Source organism: Mobula birostris, chromosome 9 (assembly GCF_030028105.1).
Source record: "Mobula birostris isolate sMobBir1 chromosome 9, sMobBir1.hap1, whole genome shotgun sequence".
Taxonomy (NCBI): Eukaryota; Metazoa; Chordata; class Chondrichthyes; order Myliobatiformes; family Myliobatidae; genus Mobula; species Mobula birostris.
The window spans coordinates 28,647,027-28,669,526 of NC_092378.1; the positions used below are offsets into that span (position 1 = coordinate 28,647,027).

General features: G+C 41.8%; 1 protein-coding gene across 2 annotated transcripts in view; it reads right to left on the reverse strand.

Moving 5' to 3' along the window:
* The window catches only part of LOC140203343 (protein FAM180A-like), a 43,005-nt gene extending 22,480 nt beyond the window's left edge, over positions 1–20,525 (reverse strand). Inside the window, exons 1-2 of one of the 2 annotated variants that reach the window (XM_072269375.1) lie at positions 20,310–20,525; positions 18,707–19,578 (exon numbers count right to left, since the gene is read on the reverse strand). In XM_072269375.1, coding sequence (XP_072125476.1) covers positions 18,707–18,782 — 76 coding nt within the window. In that variant the 5' untranslated portion in view covers positions 18,783–19,578; positions 20,310–20,525. Of the gene's footprint in view, positions 1–18,706; positions 19,579–20,210 lie in introns of both variants that reach the window. The other variant, XM_072269374.1, reaches the window with a different exon arrangement.
* Positions 20,526–22,500: the final 1,975 nt, after the last annotated feature.

Genomic DNA, 22,500 nt, shown 5'->3' on the forward strand with positions numbered 1-22,500 from the left:
TTGTTTAGTTATCATTTCTTTGTTTCTTTATTTAAGTTCCCTCTGTTCTATTCATTATTGTTCAGTCCTGAGTTTACCCACTCTGTGTGTAGGGATTCTTGAGTCATAGCCTGTGTTCTCAACCAATTCACAAGTGAAGGTTCTTTGTTCAACACCATCCTCTGCACGTGGGTCCACCAGGTCTAAGTCTCTCCTGGAGATCCACTGGTTAAAGATGCAGAACTTCACAAGAACAGCCCCAGTTCAAACACAGCCTGGCAACCACCCCTTGTTACAGCAAGACTGAGCCATTGATGGACTCAGCAGAGTATGAGCATCTCTGATCAGTGCAGGCCAGCCAAGATGTCACGGTGAGAGGACATGAGTGTGTGTTCCTGCAGATCCAATCCGCCTTGCAGACATCCACCGAGATCAACCAGCTGAGCCAACAAACCCCCTGCAGCCACCCCAGCTCCTGAGTCTCAAAACCTGCTGGCACGCGGGTGATATGATGGTGATCCAGAGATATGTAGAGGGCTTCTTACTTGGTGACTTCTGGTTTTTGAGCTGCAACCCATTAAGTTTCCCATTGACTACTGAAAAATCCCCTATATCATCTAACTCCTCTCTGGCAAAGCTCTTATCTGGGCTATAGCACTCTGGGAGAAGAACTCCCCAAGTAATGAGACTTATGCCTCTTCCCTAGGGAGATGAAGAGAGTATTTGGCCACCCAGTCAGTGGATGACAGGTGGCCAACCAACTCCTCCAACTTCGTCAGGGTGCCCGTAATGTGGCTGGCAGTCTGGTGGTAGAGAGTGGCTGGAACACTAAAGTCCTAATAGCCATGTTCCACTGTGGGTTATCATCTGAAATTAAAGATACATTGGCAGCCAGAGACCCGGTTGAAGATCGATACCTGCATCCGGGCTGACAATCATCTCCAGGAAGGGAGAAGAGAGCACCACAGTGACGGTTGTTAGACTCTGAGCCCCTCCAGCCTCCTCGTCCTCGATGTGGTTATGTATTCCCCCCGGTTCCCCTCATCTTCCTCCAGAGGAGTGGATGCAACTGGGCAGAATCCAACTTTCACCTGCTGAGTGGGACTGGAGAATGAAGGGAAAGTGGTGAGCCAGGCCATTTTCCATTCTGCCTGTCCTGAGTTGTTGGGAAAGCATCAGTGGTACCTGAGTTCTAGTCTGCACTCTCTACAAACCGATCCACAAGTGAAGAGTCTTTGTTCAACACCATCCTTGTCTGTGGCCTTCTCAACACTTAGTTCCACCCTGTCTAAGTCCCCTCTGGAGGTCCACTGGTTAAAGATACAGAACATCACTATAACAACCCTGGTTCAAAGCCAGTCTGGCAATCACCGTTTTACACACTTTTATCTACACAATGTCCATATCCTTCCATTCTCTACACATTCCTGTGCTAAAAAATAGATATTTTAAGTGCCTTTATCGTCTTTGCCTCCACTAACATCAACGGCAACACATTCCAGGCACTTGCCATTCTCCTTGTTAAAAAAAACACTTACCCTTAACATCCCTTTTGAATTTGCCCCCTCTCACCTTAAAAGCATATTACCTAGTATTAGATATTTCGACCCTGGGGAAAAAGATACCAGCGCTCTATGCCTCTCATAAGGGCTTGTATTTGGGGTGGTATGGTAGCATAGTGTTTGGCATAATTCTGTTATCATGCCGGCAACCCAGATTCAATTCCACAACTGATAGTCTGTATGTTCTCCCTGTGACCATCTGGGTTTCCTCAAGGAGCTCCAGTTTCTTCCCACATTCCAAAGGCATAGAAGTTAATAGGTCAATTGGTCACATGGGTGTAATTAGGTGGTGCAGGCTCATTGGGTTGGAGGGGCCAGTCATGCTGTATCTTTTTAAAAAAACATAATCCTAATCTTATAAACATCTATCAGATCTCCCCTCAGCCTCCACTGGTCCGGAGAAACAAGCTCAGTTTGTGCAAAATCTCTTTGTATCACATGCCCTCTAATTCAGACAGCAGCCTGGTAAACCTCTTCTGCACCCTCTCTAAAGCCACAAGTACCTTCCAATAATGGGGAAATCAAATGAAATACAATACTCCAGATGTGGTCTAAATGGATTTCCATAAAGCTGCGATATAACTTCCTGATTCTTAACTTCGGTTCCTTGACTAATAAAGACAAGCATGCCACACCCCTTCTTAACCACCTGACCAACCTGCTAAGGACTTGGGCTCCAAGATTCCTCTCTGTAAATCCACACTGTTATGGGTCTTGCTATTAATAGTGTACTGTCTCTTTATATTTGATCTCACACCTCACATTTGTTTGGAATATCTCCATCTGCCAATTTCCCACCCATATCTGCAATTGATTTATATTCTGCTGTATCCTTTGACAATTTCTACCCTATCCACAACACCACCAATCTTTATATCATCCGCAAACTAACAAGCCCGCCCACCCACTTTTTCATCCATGTCAATAACATATTTCACAAGCAGGGGTCTCTGCCTGTGGACCTCTACCAGTCACAGACCAACAGCCAGAGTAAGTTCCATTGTCCACTGCCCTCTGTCTCCTATAGGTAAGCAAATTCTGAATTAAAATGGTCACGACGCTGTGGATCCCACTTTTTTCATCATGCGGGATCTTGTCATTCACCTTACTAAAATCCATTTAGAAAATATCCACAGCTTTGTCTTCATCTTCACTTTATTCACTTCCTCAAGAAACTCAATCAAGTTAGTAATACATGACTTGCCCACACAAAGCCATGCTGGCTGCTTTTAATTGGGCATAGTTTTAACAAAATCTCATAAATCCTATCCCTAAGAATCCTCTGCAATACAATATCAGGAGTACAACAGAGGTTGACCACATTCACAGTCTCTCTAGTGGTACTGCAGCAGTGCCACGTCTACATGTCAATCCCAGAAATAAATCTTGTTTCAGTGGGATCACCTCTCATTTTTTTAACTTTGCTCTGTCTGCTCTGCCCATAGGTGTTTGATGTAACTGGAAAAATAAAAATTTGCAAAGTTCAGCAGAACCCAAAAATCTTGAACTCACTAAAAGCTGTGCCACAGGCTAACAAGACTGCTGGGGAAAAGAAGCTTTCAGATTTATTTCCAGAGAATGAAGAGGTATTATGTTAAACTTGGATCAAACTATAGACAGGACATAATAGGAGTACTGTGCAGAATTCTGGACAGCGTGTTATAAAATTGATATAAGGCTCAAGAGAGAGTGCAGAAAATGTTTACAGTAAGGTTACCAGTGCTGTCAGTTTATTGTGAGGATAGTGTAGATCTAATGGAGATCTTTAATATGAAAAATATTATGAGACTACTTACAGAGTGGGGAAAAGGAAAACTGGAGACTATCATTACAAGAAAGAGAAAGAAGGAAAAAACAGGAACAGACCTTTGGGGCCCATTGTGTTTGTGCTGACCATGATGCTAATTTAAACTAATCCAATTAGTCTGCACATGGTCTTTCCTTCCATTCCCTGCTTGTTCACGTGCCTGCCTTCCAACACTTCCCTAAACAGCATGTTACAGATACTGTACTGCACCTACCAATGTAAAAAAAAACTTGCCAACGATATCTCCTTTAAATTTAACTCCCACTTTCATTAAATCTATGCCTGTTAGTATTTGACATTTCCACCCTGGAAAAAAGAAATGGATTATCTACGATATCTCTAACTCCCTTATTTTTTATGTACTTCTGTCAGGTTGACTGCAGCTGTACAGAAAGCACTCCAAGTTTAAAGTTTGAAGTAAATTTAATATCAAAATACCTATACAACACCATATACATTCCTTAGTTTCATTTTTTTGCAGGCATTTACAGTAAATCAGACAAACACAATACAATCAATGAAGGATGCACCAACAGGACGGACAAACAACCAATGTGCAAAAGCAACAAATAGTGCAAATACAAAATTTTTTAAATAATAAATAAATAAACAGTAAGTATTGAGAACATGAGATGAAATGCCCTTCAAAGTGAGTCCATAGGTTGTGGGAACAGTTCAGTGATGGGGCGAGTGCAGTTGAGTGAAGTTTATCCCCTCTGGTTCAAGAGCCTAATGGAGAAGGGGTAGTAACTGGTCCTGAACATGGTGATGTGTGTCCTTTCTTCCTAATGGCAGCTGTGAGAAGACAGCATGTTCTGGATGGTGGTGGTCCTTCATGATCGATGCTGCTTTCCTGTTACAGTGCTCTGTGTAGATGTGCTCAGTGGTGGGGTTGACTTTACTGTGATGGACTGGGCACTATGCAGGATTTTGTGCTCAAGGGCATTGGCGCTTCCATACCAGGCTATGATGCAGCCAGTCTCCCTAACACATTTATAGAGGTTTGTCAAAGTTTTAGATGTCATGCTGAATCTTTGCAAACTTCTAAGGAACTAGCGGTGCTGCCGTGCTTTTTCATAATGTCACTTGCATGCTGGACCCAGGACAGACCCTCTAATATTATAACACCAAGGAATTTAAAGCTGACTCTCTCAACCTCTGATTGCCCCAGTGAGGACTGGCTCATGGATGTCCAGTTTCTTCATCTTTTAGTCAATAATCAGCTCCTTGGTCATGCTGACCTTGAATGAAAGGTTAATAAGTTACTCAGCCAGATTTTCAATCTCCCGCCTTTGATTCAGTTACGACAGTCTATCCTGCCTGTTATTTCCTCAAAAAATTCCAACGGGTTTGTCAGACAAGATTTACCCTTAAGGAAACCATGCTGACTTTGGTCTACTTTATAATGTAGCTTCAAGTACCCCAAAACCTCATCTGTAGTAATAGGCTCCAACATCTCCCCAACCACTGAAGTCAGGCTAATTGGCTTATAATTTCCATCTTCTGACTCCCACCCTTCTTAAAGAGTGGAGAGACATTTGCAATTTTCCAGTCCTCTGGAACCATTTCAGAATCTAGAGATTCTTGAAAGATCATAACTAATGACTCCACAGTCTCTTCAGTTACCTCTTTAAGTACCCTGTGGTGTATTCCATCTGGTCCTGGTGACTTAGCTACCTTAAGATCTTTTGCTTCCCAAGCACCTTCTCCTTAGTAATAGCAACTACCCTCACTTCTGCCCCGATATTCTCAAATTTCTAGTATATTGCAAGTGTCTTCCACAGGTTCATCAGCCATTTGTTTACCCCATTATTACCTCTCCAGCATTATTTTTCAGAGTCTGTTATCCACTCTCACTTTTCTTTTATTCTTAATATATCAGAAAAAAACTTTTAGTATCTTCTTTTATATTATTGGCTAGCTTACAATTACATTTCATCTTTTCTGTCCTTATGGCTTTCTAGTTGCCTTCTGTAGCATTTTAAAAGCTTCCCAATTCTCTTAACTTCCCACTTCCCTGATAGCATCCCCTTCCAATCAACTTTGACCAGCTCCTCCCATGCCTCTATAATACCCTTTACTCCACTGTAATACTGATACATCTGTCTTTATCTTCTCACTGTCAAACTGCATGCTGAATTTATCATATTATGATCACTGCCTCCTAAGGGTTCATTTACCTTAATTTTCCTAATCAAATCTGGTTTATTATACAATACCCAATCCAGAACTGACTTTTTCCTGGTGGGCTTAACCACAAGCTGCTCTAAAAATTAATCCTTTAAGCATTCTACAATTTCCCTCTCTTGGGATCCTACACCAACCTGATTTTCCCAACTACCTGCATTTTGAAGTTCCTCCACAACTATTGTGACATTGCCCTTATTACATGCCTTTTCTATCTCCCATTGTAATTTATAACCCACATCCTGGTTACTGTTCAGAGGTTCCTATATAATTCCTAATAGGGTCTTTTGACCCTTGCAGTTTCTTAACTCTACCCACAAGGATTCTACATCTTCCACTCCTATATCATTTCTTTCTGAAGATTTGATTTCATTTGCATCCAACAGAGCCGCACCACCCCCTCTGGCTACCTGCCTGTCCTTGTGATACAATGTGGATGTTATACTCCAAACTATAATCTTCTTTCAGCCACAACTCTGTGATGCCCACAATGTCATACCTGCCAATCTCTAACTGCGCCACAAGTTCATCTACCTCATTGCATAATACTGTGTGCATTCAAATATAACACCTTCAGTCCTATATTCATCACCTTTTTCAATTTTATCCCATGTGACACTTCAACTCATCCGTCTGTCTGCAATCTTACCCTAACATCTTCCTGTCCTTCCTCAGTCCCATTACACGACTTGTATACCAACTGCCCTATCCTCTGCCTCGTCTCTCTGGTTTCCATCCCCCTGCCAGATTTACTTAAACCCATCCCAACAGCCCCAGCAAACCTGCCCACAAGGATATTGGTCCTCTTTGTGTTCCGGTCTAATCGGTCCGTTTTTTTTACAGTTCACACCTTCCCCAGAAGAAATCTCAATGATCCAGAAATCTGAAACCATGCCCTCACGAACCACTTTCTCAGCTACTCGTTCATCTGTACTATCATCCTATTCCTTTCCTGACTAGCATGTGGAACTGGGCGTAATCCAGAGATTACTATCTTGCAAATCCTGCTCTTCAGCCTCCTCCCTAACTCCCTATACTCACTGTGCAGAATCTCTCCCCCACTTTCTACCTATGTCATTGGTGTCACTTTTTTGTCATTGATCCAATGTTTCATTTCATGGACCTATGGACTTAGATCCCAGGATCACCCTGTAACATCAATGTACTAAACGTCCCACCATTCACTTTTCTGTTACACTTGACCTTCTAAAGTGCAACAATTTACACCTGTCCAGATTAAACTCCATCTACCTTTCCTCTGTCAATGTTTCCTACTGGTTTACATATTACTGTGTCCTCTGACAACCTTTCACTCTCTGCGCAGCTCTGCCAAGTTTTTGCGTCATGTGCAAACTCATTAATCAGCTCACTCACCTTTCCATCCAAAACGTTTATTACTTAGAACCCTCCTCTCTCGCCATGAGAAAGTAAACTTTGCCAATGCAGAGTTGATGTAAAAAGTATAGATGTATGGATGCATTTGATAGGAGAATAGGCAAGCTTTCAGGGAAGAGGAGATTACGTTAATAATGTTATAAATAGGAAGAGGCATATGGAGAGTATATAGTATATCCTGACATAGAGCCTGTAGCCCAAGTGGATGCCTTCTGTGCTGCATATTCTATATAATTCTATTTGTTTTTATCTGTTTTATGGTTGCTGTTCCTATTGTCCTTCTTTCTTTCTAATTCCTTTCCTTTTACTTTTTTCTCTTTCTTTCATTTCTTTTGCTTAGAGCATTGTGTCAGTGAAAACTAAATTCTGTAAGATCTGTCAAATTCTCTGACATCTTCTTCACTCAAGTCTGATTGAGCACAGAATGGAAACTGCTTTAAAAATGCCTTAGGCAGCACAATGAGGCCAAAGCATGACAGAAAGCTGTGGCAATGTGCTATAAAGCATCCGGCATTATGGAAATGCAATACACCTGAAATATGCAATAAGCCCTGAGTATGCAAGGACTGTTCCTGGAAGGTGAACAAGAGATGGAATTATCTGGCTAAGCTTCCATTACCATTACTCTGGAGATGTAGTGTAGGTGCAGACTTATTTCATACGTTTTGGTATTTGGATCTCTCATATTTAAAATAACATTTACGATTTTATGGTCCCATTAGGAGAATAGACAGAACAACAACCTCAGATTTTTCCACCAACCTTGACATGATGCAGGACACTGTTAACAATTGTGAAGACATGTCATTAACTCGTAATGCTAAACACCTGCATCCTTGTCACCCACCAGTGCCTCAGACTGAATCAGACAGTCATTATTGTCGAGCATTGTGAAAGGTCACCTTTCACCTTCATAATATCACTCTTTCACAAGCACCAGCCATTTCCTGCTTCACAAATGAAACCCTCAATTATGTCGCTGTCACCTCCACACTCAACAACTACAATTATCTGCTTTCTCACTTTCTCAGTATTACATTTATTTGCACAGTTTGTCTTCTTTTGCAGATTGGCTGTCTGTCTGTCAATCAGAGGGGGAGGGAGGAGGGAGGAACCACCCACTGGAGTGGATGGTTACCTAAATTTGGAAAACTCATCGAGTCTCCAGCAAATCATGTTGTCCGTTGTTTCTAATCACTCTTTTATAATTTAAAAATAACTTTAAAACTTTTTTAGGCATCTGTTAGTCTCATGAGACCATGGAAGGTTTCCAGGGTGCAGGCCTGGGCAAGGTTGTATTGGAGACCGGCAGTTGCCCATGCTGCAAGTCTCCCCTCTCCACACCACCGATGTTGTCCAAGGGAAGGGCATTAGGACCCATACAGCTTGGCACTGGTGTCGTCGCAGAGCAATGTATGGTTAAGTGCCTTGCTCAAGGACACAGCACGTTGCCTCAGCTGAGGTCCGAACTAGCGACCTTCAGATCACTAGCCTGACACCTGAACTACTTGGCCACGCGCCAACACATTAAAAACATTGAAGCATTTTATAAAAGTATGAATGTCTTTCCATCCAACCATGCTTCAAGTAGCTTTATCCCTCTAACAAGTGACCTTAAGCTGATCTCCTGATGAATCACAAAGTCAGGTGTCCATGCTTTATAGACAGGCTGTGTCCTGCAGTCCCAATGGTATACAGCTTGGACCACCATATACTGTGTCTGAGATAAACATGCTTCAGCACAGAGGATTCCAGTTTACGGTGCACAGTGTCACAGTGTGCGCTGGCAATGTCAGAACCCAAGTGTGGTGGAAAGACAGACTCTGATGTAGAGATAGCGACCAGAGTATATTCATAAGAATTCCTACAGAATATCGGTTGCTCAGCCGAGTAACACTGCACGGCCTAACATTCTCACAACTAGGACCCCGCGCTTAGTGCAAATCAGGCATCCGCTTAAATAATACTAGTACTGGAATAACAACAGGAATTCTGCAGATGCTGGAAATTCAAGCAACACACATCAAAGTTGCTGGTGAATGCGGCAGGCCAGGCAGCATCTCTAGGAAGAGGTACAGTCGACGTTTCAAGCCAAGACCCTTAATCATCATGAAGGGTCTTGGCTTGAAACGTCGACTGTACCTCTTCCTAGAGATGCTGCCTGGCCTGCCGCGTTCATCAGCAACTTTGATGTGTGTTGCTAGTACTGGAATACTGTGTTGGGAAATGTATGATAATGTATTTTGGTTAAAAAAAGACAATCGTGCAGACTATTATATAAATGGGGAGAAAATTCAAACATCAGAGGTGCAGAAGGACTTAGGAGTCCTCGTGCAAGACTCCCAGAAGGTTGAGTCTGTGGTAAAACAGATAAATGCAACATTGCCATTTATTTCAAGAGGAATAAAATATAAAGCAAGAGATAACGCTGAGGCTTTGTAAGACACTAGTCAGGCTGCACTTGGAGTGTTGTCAACAGTTTTGGCTGCATATCTCAGAAAGGATGTGCTGTCCTTGGAAAGGATCCAGAGGAGCTCCACAAAGATGATTCTGGGAATGAAAGGGTTAACATATGAGAAGTATTTGGCAGCTTTGGGCCTGTACTCATTGGAATTTAGAAGAATGGGAGAATGTGGGGAGATGTCATTGAAACCTACAAAATGTTGAAAGGACTAGATAAGGTCCATGTGGAGAGGATGTTTCCTCTGGTGGGGGTATCCAGAATTAAAGAGCACAGCCTCAAAATTGAGGGGCAACCTTTTAGAACAGAGGTAAGGAGAGATTTTTTTAGCCAGAGAGTAGTGAATCTGTGGAATGCTCTGCCACAGACTGTGGTGGAGCTCACATCCGCAGGGTATATTTAAGGCAGACGTTAGTAGTTTCCTGATCAAAGGATATGGTGAGAAGACAGGTGTATGGGGTTGAGTGGGACTCGGGATCAGCCATGATGAAATGGCAGTGCAGGCTCAATGGGCTGAATGGCCTAATTCTGCTCCTATGTCTTATGGCCCTATGATCTAAAGAGCGAGTCACTCGAGAAAAAAACATTAGGTATTCTAATTGATTAACAGCTCTTACTAAGCAACAATTAACCAGTTTAGGTGCTCTTAAAAATCTCAGAGCTCGACGCCTTTTGGCTCCTCGCACAAGCCCAAAGAGCTAATTATGCACAGGGGTTGCATTATTTGGTGTGTAATACATGATTGATGGCACGTTGCAATATTCTGGCATGATCTGGTATGCCCTCGGAGTGAAGTGCACCTCTTTCCAATAAATAGCTGTAATCCAGCTGAGAATGTCATTCCAGAAACTGAAACATGATTTCATTGTCCATCCATTGTGCGTCCCTCAGTCCACTGGTCAGTGTTTACGAGGCTGGTGTTTCTTCAAATCTTTTGCATTTTCTTGGAAAGTGAAAGTGAATGGAAAAGGTTAATTCAGAACCTGAAGCACTAGCCTGGAATTTCCTGTAATGGTATCATTGGCAATGCATTCTCTCAGGTTTGCCAATCAATGTGCCAATCTTAACGTTGGAAATTTTGTCCAAATTCTTCTGCTTCTGTCCAATTGTAATTCCATTCCAGGCAAAGCAAACAGTGGTGAAAAATACAGCCATTAGCCAACCTTTCTTTAACAACAGGGAACTTATAAATCCTTGGTGATATAAGCACATGACCCTTTGTTATTCATCTGTTTAAACTACTGCACACTATCTCAGCAATTTGGCTTGATCTCTTTTGGATCATCTTGCTATAATTTCAAATCAGCACATTGTACTGTTGATCTTAAGTATAAGAAATCTAACTTTAAAGATTAGTTTTAATAGGTGATCCATTTAAACTCATTGGAACATATGTCATCATGGTAACATTGCTATTGTACTTTATTTATAAACTATTGAAATCTAAGGGAAAATATTAAGGGGCATGAATCAAAGTATATAAATGTTTAAATGCAGATGTAATTCAGCATTGAATATTTTTCTTGCTAATACTTTCCTCTGTAATGCACTCAAAATACAAGAGGAACTCAGCAGGTCAGGCAGCACCTATGGAGGGAAATAAGCAGTAGATATTTCAGACTGAGACCCTTCACCAGGAATGTATTCCTTATTATACTGGTGGGTATTTAATGCACCTTTGCTCAGTTTTCCGACCTGCATGCAGGCAGAGGCTAAGGAGCAAGGCAAGGCTCCAGAAATTAGGACAACAAAGAGGTGGTTGCAGGAGACAAAGGAGCCGCTATGGGATGGCTTTGAATCACTGGACAGGACCATGTTCCAGGGCTCAACAAAGGACCTGAATAAGTACACCCAGTTGTCAGTGACTGTATAAAAATAGTCGTAGATGAGTGTGTCCTCAAAAAAGTTATTCAGAATACCTGAATGAACCATGAGAGCCACATCTGTGATCTTCAGGTCTAGCAACCAAGTACGATACAAGAAGTCCTGGTATGATCTCTAGAAAGCTATCTCATGGGCGAAGTGGCAATTCTGAACAAAACTCGTATCACTGAAGGATTTAAAAATGCAAACACGAGGAAATCTGCAGATGCTGGAATTTCAAGCATCCTATCCTGATGAAGGGTCTCGGCCCGAAAAGTCGACTGTACCTCTTCCTAGAGATGCTGCCTGGCCTGCTGCGTTCACCAGCAACTCTGATGTGTGTCACTGAAGGATGTTCGACAGCTGTGGCAGGGCTTGAATGCTATCACCTCCTACAAAATGAAACCAAGTGACACAGGTGATATCAGGGCTTCACTTCCAGATGAGCTGAATGCCTCTTATGCTCGTTTTGACCATCAAAACATTGAGGAACCTTCACATTGAGGAAGCTCCCACAGCTCCTGATGACCCAGTGATTTCAGTCTCTGAAGCTGACAGAGCATCCTTTAAGAGGATGAAACTGTGGAAAGCGTTCAGCCCAGATGGGGTACCTGGCCAAGTACAAGAGACCTGTGCTGATCAGTTGGCTGGAGTGTTCACCGATATCTTTAACTTGGCAGTCTGAGGTACCACCTTCTTCAAGCAGGCTTCAGTTATACCGGTACCTAAGAAAAACATGGTAACCCACTTCAGTGACTAGCATCCAGTAGCACTTTACATCCACAGTGATGAAGTGTTCTCAGAAGTTGTTGATGCAGCATATCAACTCCTGCATGAGAATTGACTTGGATCTACTCCAGTTTGCTTTCTGTCACAACAGGTCTACAGCAGATGCCATTCCATTGGCTCTTCGTTCAATTCTGGCACACCTGGACAGTGAAGATGCACACATCTGGATGTTCTTCATTGACTACAACTCATAATTCAAAACCCTCATCCTGTCAGAACTAATCAATAAGCTTCAAGACTTTGGCCTCAATACCTCCTCGTGCAATTAGATCCTTGATCTCCTCACATGCAGAGGCCAGTGAGTTTGAATTGGCAACAATATCTCCTCCACCATCTACATCAACAATGGTGCACCACAAGACTGTGTACCTAGCCCCCTGCTCTATTCGCTTTATACTTATGACTATGAGGCTAAGCACAGCTCCAGTGCCGTATTTAAGTTTATTGATGACACCACTGTCACAGGCCGAGTCAAAGGTGGTGACAAATCAGCGCATAGGAGGGAGACTGAAAATCTGGCTGAGTGGTGCCACAACAACAACCTCTCGATCAGTGTCAGTGAGACCAAGGAGCTGATTATTAACAACAGAAAGTCTGGAGGTCCATGAGCCAGTCCTTATCAAAGGATCAGAGGTGGAGAGGATCAGCTGCTTTAAATTCCTCAGTGTTATCATTTCGGAGGATCTCTCCTGGGCCCAGCATGTGAGTGCAATGATAAAGAAGGCACTGGAGCATCTCTACTTCCTTCGAGGTTTGTGAGGATTCGGCATGGCATCTAAACATTTGACAAACTTCTATATACTGCATGTGTTGGAGAGTATATTGACTGGCTGCAATACCGCCTGGTATGGAAGCACCAATGCCCTTGAACAGAAAGTCCTACGAAAAGTAATGGATACAGCTCAGTCCAGCATGCGTAAAGCTCTCCTTACCATTGAGCACATCTACTCAGAGCGTTGTCACAGGAAAGCAGCATCCATCATCAGAGACCCCCGTCACCACCTCTCTTCTCACTGCCGCCATCAGGAAGAAGGCACACGAGTCTCAGGACTCACACCACCAAGTTCAGGAATAGTTACTACCCCTCAACCATCAGGCTCTTGAACCAGATGGGGTAACTTCATTCACCCCAGCAACCCATGGGCTCACGCTCACGATCTCTTCATCTGATGTTCTAGATATTTTTTGCTTATTTATTTATTATTATTTTTTCTCTTTTGTATTTGTGCAGTTTCTTGTCTTTTGCACATTGGTTTGTTGATCACCTTGTTAGGTGCAGTCTTTCATTGATTCTATTATGGTTCTTAGATTTACTGAGTGTGCCCACAAGAAAACAAATCTCAGTTATATATGGAGTCCTGTATGGACTTTGATAATATGTTTATTTTGGACTTTGAACTTTCCTGCTCTGTAGTTAATTGTGATTAGAAATTCAAACGATCAGCATACAAAGTAAAGGATTATAGTTTTTCCATAATTTAGTTTATTTGTTTGTTAATTTTCCAAGTGTTACAAATCAGCAGCCTCAGGGAAAATGAAGTAGAAAATGGATAATGGTCGTGATTTTCAAGTTTAAGAGGATGCCAGTTGATGGGATAAAAATCTCTTGTGCAACCAAGGAATGACAACAGGCAGAGCAAACACTGTCCCTAATTGCTCTAAGTGCTCACTGCACCATTTGTGATGCTTCTGGCCCAACTGCTTTTGCTGAACCTGGTGATAAGTAATTTATAATTAGATAAATTGTGCCTCTGCCTGGCCTCTAGTGCAGTCATATGACAATGATGATAATAGTGGCTACATTTTAAGAGATATGCATGCCATTACTTCTGATAATGAAACAGGCAGAAAACTCCTATTTCTGTGAAACTGATGGTGAACTAGCACAACTTGTATAGAAATTTTGAGTTTTGTATATTTAACAGAGTAGTTTACAAGGAAACAACTGTGGGGATAGGTTTGATGGGATTGCTTGGGGAGCACAATGACCACCTTCTATGTCATAAGAAAATATTAATCAACTGTATATCTATCCACATTTGTAGATAGATATACCGTGACTTTATATTCCAACCTGTTGGCATGAATATCGATTTGTCCTTCCGGTAAAAGTTTTTTTCCTACCCACACCCCACCCCTTTTCTTATATTCCCCTCTCTGGTCTTTTACCTCTTGTCACTTGCCTATCATTTTGCCCCCCCCCCCCAGTCCCTTCCTTCTTCCCCTGCTCCTATGATCCACACTCCTCTCCTATCAGACTCCCTTTACCTTTCCTATTCACCTGTCTTCACCTATGACCTTCCAGCTGTCCTCTTCCCCCTCCTCCCACCTTTTTATTCTGGAGTCTTCCCCTTTCCCTCCCAGTCCTGAAGAAGAGTCTCAGCCTGAAACATCGACTGTTTATTCTTTTCCATAGTTGCTGCCTGGCCCGCTGAGTTCCTCCAGCATTTTGTGTGTGTAGCTTTGGATTTCCAGCATCTGTAGTGTTTCTCTTGTTCATATTTGTAGGTGTTGTATATCTAAGAAAGCACTATTAACTTGGCCATTATTTTAGCATCAGTGTCTGGCCATTATAAAGTACTTGCCACTGTTGGAAATAACAAAGATAGTTTTATTTTCTTTGTATTATATACAAAAATAGACAAAGGTACAGAGTAATAACATACTGTTGTCAGGCCAAGTTTCTTCCAGTATGATTATTACCCACAGCGCTCTTTGGAATAAGATACAGATGCTAGATTTATTCAGAAGGAAACAATGCAACAGAGGAACAGTGAGGCAGAAATTCATAGACCACGGTGTTTTTATGCATTATGCATAACTTTTAAGTCTGAAAACAATTATTGCAGATAGCAAAGAGCCATCCAGTCATACAGTATGGGAACAGGCCTTTCAGCCCATCTGATCCATGTTGACCAGGTTGCCCATCTAATCTAGTCCCATTTACCAGCATTTGGCCCCTTAACCTTCTAAACCTTGCTTATCCATGTGCCCGTCCAGCTGTCTTGTAAAAGTTGTTACACTATCTGCCTCAACCACTTCCTCTGGCAGCTTGTTCTACAAAGATACTTGTTACAGTTCGCACCCGACTGTGCCAGCTTCTGGGGTTTAAGACGCTCCGATTCTCCGGAGTACGGATAGTTGGTGTGGCCCCTTTAAAGATTCAGGCCATCTCCGCACATTGACAGCCGTGTTTTGGTGCCAGAACTTTAATACATAAAGAGCACCTCAGCTTTCAGTGCTCAATCGTCAACTCAACTTTAGATCAGTCTGCGATTGTGTTTTTGAATTTTTGCTTCGTTTGGATTCTCGTCTAACATCTAGTCAGGAACCCAGCTCTCATCTCAGTCTCAAATTTGTGTCTCAAGTCTGCTCTCAGATACTCCAGCACTTGGGTCCTTACCATCCTCACCAAGTCCTCTCGTCTCAGATACCACACTCTGTGTAAAAAAGTTGCACCTTAAGTTCTTGCAAAGTCTTCCCTATGTTTTCTAGTTCTTGATTCCCCGACTCTGGGAAAAAGAGTGCATCCACCCTGATGTACTCCTCATGACTTTATGTCGATATGTTCTTACATGACTCCAACTAGGCATAATCATGCAGGACGTCCTGAATTCATTATTTTAATTCCATTTCACGTGCTTTAGAAAACTACAAGTTGTCTTATTCATTCATGAGATGCTGATGTCATGGGCAACCGTAGTACTCATCATAAACATAGGAAATTCTGGTGTTGCTGGAAATCCAAAGCAACACACACAAAATGCTGGAGGAACTCAGCGGGCCAGACAGTATCTATGGAAGTGAATAAATCGTCAACATCTCTGGCCAAGACCTGTCTTTGTATTCTCCATCCACAAGCTATTGCAGGGGGAGTTAAAAACCAACCCCATTGCTGGTCTGGAGTCATGTTTGAACCAGGCTGTTAAAAGGAGCACTTCTTTTCCGAAGAACATTAATAAAACAGAATTTTCATAACGATCTGCTCATTTCAGGATTATTATTAATGGGTCTAGCTTTTTATTAAAGATTTCTGTAATAACTTAAATCTATTGCTAAGAACAAAACCGACCACGACAAAGTTCTGTTGCAAATGTAAAACCACTGACTTATTAAAAAAAATAAATGTGGGATTCTCTAATGTATAAGACTGGCTGGAATTTTAATTCTCTCCAGAGCTGAGGTCTTCCTCCTCAGATACCCGTGGACACTATGTGGTCCTTCTCTAAGGACGCACCTCCAGGATGTAGAAAAGGATATACAAAACTTTTTTGGATATATAAAGTGTAAAAGAGAGGCAAGAGGGATATCGGACTGCTGGAAAATGACACTGGAGAGGTAGTAACGGGAGATAAAGAAATGGCAGATGAACTTAATAGGTATTTTAAATCAGCCTTCACTGCAGAGGACACTAGGAGCACACCAGGAATTCAAAAGTGTCGGGGCAGAAGTGAGTTTAGTTGCTATTACTAGGGAGAAGCTGTTTCGGAATGTCAGGAATTGTGAAAAACTGAGTTTAAGTGTATTTGGCTAAGGTGTATGTAAACTTCTGACTTCAACTGTATGTCTTATGGTTACAGGGAGAAGGCAGGAGAATGGGGTTGTGGGGGATAATAAATCACCCATAATAGAGTAGCAGAGCAGACTCGATGGGCCGATCCAATGTCTTGTGGTCTTATAAAATTATCAGTAAGACAGCAACAATCTTTATGGAACCTGTCCTTGGTAGGTTCTTGTGAGTGGAGGTGCCCCTTTGAGCCCCACGATAACCTTCCGTGCACAATAATGAATTCTTGCAAACTCCCTCATTTCTTGATGCACCATGTTAAATATTCTTTCCCTGCTGGTAAATAAACTCTGAGGCACTCAATCTCTTGCTTCTCCATTGCCCCTTTCCACTGGGTATCTGAGTGGCAGGATTCAAATGAGATGCACCCATTGAATTCTGCTGCCTTCCCACTCACATTCCTGTTTGCCTCAGGCATTTGTGCCTGGTGAGAGGGTCAATGTGCTGTCCACACAGTGACAAGGACAGCCATCTGGCAGACAATTTAACAGCGTCTGTTTTCATCAGGAACTTTTTTAAACCAGGATTGTGCAATATTAGTTGCTTCCAGAAACTAGTGACAGAAAAGGGCAGTTTATATCATTTCAAAATGCTGGAACAAATGAAAAAGTTACAGTTTAAAAGATAGCGAGTAAAGGTGAAAATCCTAGTCAGATTTTTTAAAATAAAGATGACTAAAATCTCCATGTTGTGGTGAAGGATTGACGTGACGGAAGTTTTGCCTCATAGCAGGACACTGTGGCAGAGCTCCCAACTGAGATCTGATACCCATTGCAGTGATGATTCACTGTTACATGACTGTCATCCTTGCCTGGAAATATGGCAGGTCCCCACGAAAGATAACACAACACATGCCCACAACATCTTCTCTGGGGCTGCTAATGTATGTATAACACAATTAACTGTTTGATCTTGCTGTTAGTCTTAAATCTTTACTGAAGAAAGCTGGTGAAACCCTTCTTCTGATGAAGCCCTTCAACAGAAACCAGCTGGTGTGTTTTGAATGAAATCTGAAGAAGATGTCTTATCTACTTTGAACTTAACAAATGTTTTAATGTGATATTGTAGACCCAGTATAGTACAGAAGATAGTTTGTAAACTCATGAACAGTCATCTTTTATTGGATTAATTACACATGCAGAACAGACAGCAGAGTGGTTCACCCAACCCTTTATTGCTTTTAAAATATTCAAAGGTCTATTAACAAAAAATGTATAAATTATACAGCCTTGATACTTGTTTGCCTACAGGCAGTCGCAAAGCAAGGAACCCAAAATAACCCAATTAAACAAATATAAGACCAACCCCCAGCGCCCACAGCAAAAGAGAGAAAAAAAGCGCTAAACAAATCATACAAACAGTAGAATCAAGCAACAACAGCAGCATTCCGACCAAATTGATCCCTTAGACCCAAATCCCGGAGCAGCCCAGAGCAGGCCCAAAGCCTCAGTATTCAGTTCATCATATTAGCGGGGCAAATTCCCGCACAGTTTGCAGACATGAAGCACGGCAGCCGGGGGCAGACTCACACCCTATCAATGGAATTGATAGAAAACTTCTGATACTCTCTGCATGAAGCAAACATTCAATTTTAATAAAAGATCCATTGGCCCGGAATTGAAGCTTGTTCAGAGTCACACTTTTTCTGCAAAAAGGGTGAAAAAGCTGGTGTGCACTCAGGTACGCAAGCTATGTAAATACCAGAAACAGTCATCAACAGGACAACACGTGCAGTCATGCACCAGCATAAAGTCAAGCAAGCAGGCATTAATTTGTTCACACACATGAACAAGCTCACAGAAACATTATAGCTAATCCCAATCATGTGACATTTACCTTGATGGAGAAGCAAAACAAACAATAAGACATTATTAATATGGTTTAAATTCTAATTGATGCTCAGCAGATGAAAAGTGGATTGCCAATTTGCTAATGCTGGCTTTGTGCTCAGAGCATAGCCAAATTCCATTCCCAATAACTTCAGACTTTAAACGCAAACACAGCTCTTCAGTATACTTGCATTACATTTATAGAAATTTACTCAGAACCTTTCCTTAATCAAATCATCCTTTTTTATTATACCCCACTGCTCTTACCTTTATTCCGTTTAGAAAGTGCAGTTACACAAACATTGGTGGAAAATATCAGCAAGATCAGAGTTCTCCCCTGCATTTTCCCAAGGGATCAATTAGTAACCGAGCTTGAACTAAAGCAGCTTCTTGGTGGTGATATATGAGAACAGAGTGTAGATCTGGAGAGTCTGGGGGTCTCTCAGAGACTGCTTAAGTGTCCAACTGCAGGGGCTCGCTTTAAACTTGCCTTGACTCTCGGAAACATCTGGTAAACATCAGCAGTCTGTAATACGTATGCATGCTGTCACTCAGTGAGCCAGCTGCTCTCTCGCACTCCCTGTATTTCACATACATACTTTTATACAAGGTAATTACACATATATAGCTACACACATACATTCACCAGAAACCAGGCAAGTAGTTCATTATTACATTGACTTATGCAGGCAATCTCTACGGCAGTGTTTTATGGTAAATAGATGGATCTGTGATCTTTATGTTCCAAGATCTGGCAATGAGAGGCAAAGCTCCACTTTCTAATGAACCATATCCATGTGTTTTTATCCTTGGCCACTTTCAAAATCCTGAGGCGAACATGCTTTAACCTCACATAGATTTTCCTGCCATTCCCTGTTTTAGTACCTCTTTATATCTCACGGCAGCAGTCTGGATGCATATCTCTTTCGTTCAGTCATGACCACACAGTCAGCGTTAGCCCACAAGTCCATATTGAAATCTCTCTTCTGAGATTTGCAATGTTGCTACAGCACTGACTGCCTTGGCCATGGAGGTCAGAGGTGATATCTTCTGAGACATTAACTACACCACGATCTTCACCCACAACCTTGGAGTTCTGCATTCTAACAAGGGAAGCTGGCCTGAAGTCAGCATTTGATCTGGAATTGACAGAGGAAATAGATTTAGTGGTAGTTTCAAGTGTGGGTGCCAGAAAAACTCCAGATCAGCCAAACCATTTGGGCACCTGGCTTCTGCTGCAACAGAATGAACACTTGACGAATGCCACACCAGACCCATTGCTGTCTTTTGTTCACAGGAGAAGTGGATGCTTTGAGAACAAGTTTTTGCTAAGTTCAGTAACATCAATAGACAACACAAGTGACTTTAATCTTCTGATCCCACTGAAAGTCAGGGACTTCAGAGAGAAAAAAAAAATCATTACTTCATTTACAATAATCCATAGGAATAAAAAGCCTTGAAATCAGGCCACAGAAATGCGATGGAATAAGCACAAATCCTCAGCACATCTTGTTTTCTCACACAATTCAACCACACTGAAGCCAGTGGAAATGAGAAGCAGTCTAGATGAAAGAACTGTGTGCCTGTAGGCAGAAGCATTCAATTTTAATGGACCGTGCTTTTTTTTTCAAACTTCAAACTTGGTCTTAAAAATGAACATATCACAATGCCAGAAATCCTCAGGATGCAAGACATTTAAACATTATCATGCAATCAGTAAATCCAGTGGAACCATGCAGACACATTAACAAATTAAAATTTTCTTAGGTACAAATATCGAATCCACCCCAGAGATGCTTGAACATCCACAGGCAACATTTGATAAGCTCTAACACACCACCAAGCCCAATAAACGTTCCTCCAATTTTACCATTTATCTGCTCAGACTTTCTTCAAATTGCAGTTCACGTTCGCCAGGAATGATCATTGAGAGTAGATTGCCCAGCCAGTAATTATTCTTTCTTTAGTGACTTGGGCAATTTCCCATATGACCTAGTACATAGTGATGTATCTTCACTGGAACAGCTTGGCCAGGGATGTTGGCATTTCTGGAGTGTAAGTCTTAGGCACAATATTTGTGATGTTTTGTGGTCCCACACCCTTTGCTACATCCAGTGACCTTGGGGGTTTCTTAATCTTCGAATGAATTGACAAAGTTTGTCTCTGTTCTGGTAGAGAAAGATATGGATAATCAGAAGCAGGGCTCCTTATCATAGTTTACTTGATGTCATGAGGACTTTGACACAGTGGAGGCTTCACAGGGGTACGCCTTTTCTTCTGTAGCAGCTTTGTTTCCCTGAAGGATATCAATAAATAAGCTTGGTTTTTATGATAACCCTGAAATAATTATCACCATTATCAAGATTAGTATTGACTATTAGCAAAGAAGTGGCAAATGAAATACAATGTTGGAAAGTGGATGGTTATGCGCTTTGGCAGAAGAAATAAACTGGCAGACTATTATTTAAATGGGAAAGAATTCAAAGTTCTGAGATGCAACGGGACTTGGGAGTCCTCGTACAGGATACCCTTAAGGTTAACCTCCAGGTTGAGTCGGTAGTGAAGAAGGCCAATGCAATGTTGGCATTCATTTCTAGAGGAATAGAGTATAGGAGCAGGGATGTGATGTTGAGGCTCTATAAGGCACTGGTAAGACCTCACTTGGAGTACTGTGGACAGTTCTGGTCTCCTTATTTAAGAAAGGATGTGCTGACGTTGGAGAGGGTACAGAGAAGATTCACTAGAATGATTCTGGGAATGAGAGGGTTAACATATGAGGAATGTTTGTCTGCTCTTGGACTGTATTCCTTGGAGTTGAGAAGAATGAGGGGGGACCTCATAGAAACATTTCGAATGTTGAAAGGCATGGACAGAGTGGATGCGGCAAAGTTGTTCCCCATGATGGGGGAGTCTAGTACGAGAGGGCATGACTTAAGGATTGAAGGGCACCCATTCAAAACAGAAATGCGAAGAAATTTTTTTAGCCAAAGGGTGGTGAATCTATGGAATTTGTTGCCATGGGCAGCAGTGGAGGCCAAGTCATTGGGTGTATTTAAGGCAGAGATTGATGGGTATCTGAGTAGCCAGGGCATCAAAGGTTATGGTGAGAAGGTCTAAATAGGAGAATGGATCAGCTCATGATAAAATGGCAGAGCAGACTCGATGGGCGGAATGGCCAACTTCTGCTCCTTTGACTTATGGTCTTATTAAGACCATAGATCACATTCACACATTCAATCTATCTACGTTTGTAGTTCCATCAGGTTAAGAAGGGCACATTTTACCTATTAAATTCAGATGCAGTACTTGTCAAGAATAATTCTGAGGACAGAAATATGGAACGCTTGGTATAGTATGAGGTATTATAGTTAAATTTTCCAAAACCAACGTCCTAGGTGTGAAGTTTTCTGGTGATTCTTTTATTGGAAAGTCATTTGTTGCACTTTTGTATTTAGTTAATTAAGGAGCCAATTTGTCTCTGAGTATTGCAGGTCAGAGTTTTAAGGTAATGGCTCAGTTAACTTGTTAGTACAAGGATAACATGGTAAGGTGATACAAGTCTGCCTAGATTTATACTTTTTACCTTTTACTTTCTAAGGTGATATTCAATATACCCAAATGTCATACTTCATCAAGAATGAAGCTGAAAAACAGCAGTTTGTTCTGATTCTGAATAACTTTAGTTGTACATGTTCATTTTGGGTTATGTCTCCAGTAAACTTGTTTACATTCCTGGGCGCGAGATAAGACGTCACTGACTCCATCGCTAAGCGACGGTCTATTAAAGCAACAGTTTCTCGCAAGAGAGCTGTTGGGGTCTTGATTATGTGGTATATTATATTTAAGATGGGAATGGTTTTAATTATATAGGTTAACGGGTTTGTCCAGGTTTCTTTTTTCTTGTCTCTTTGATATGATTGTCTATGAGAACTGCTTTGCCTTTCTAATTTGTTGGTGCTAGAGGGGGGCAGTTATTGTTCAGTGTCTGACATTGCTAAGTGACACTACAGATGTTACAAAGTAAAAGGTTGAATGGGAGGGGTGATGGGAGGGGTGGGTGG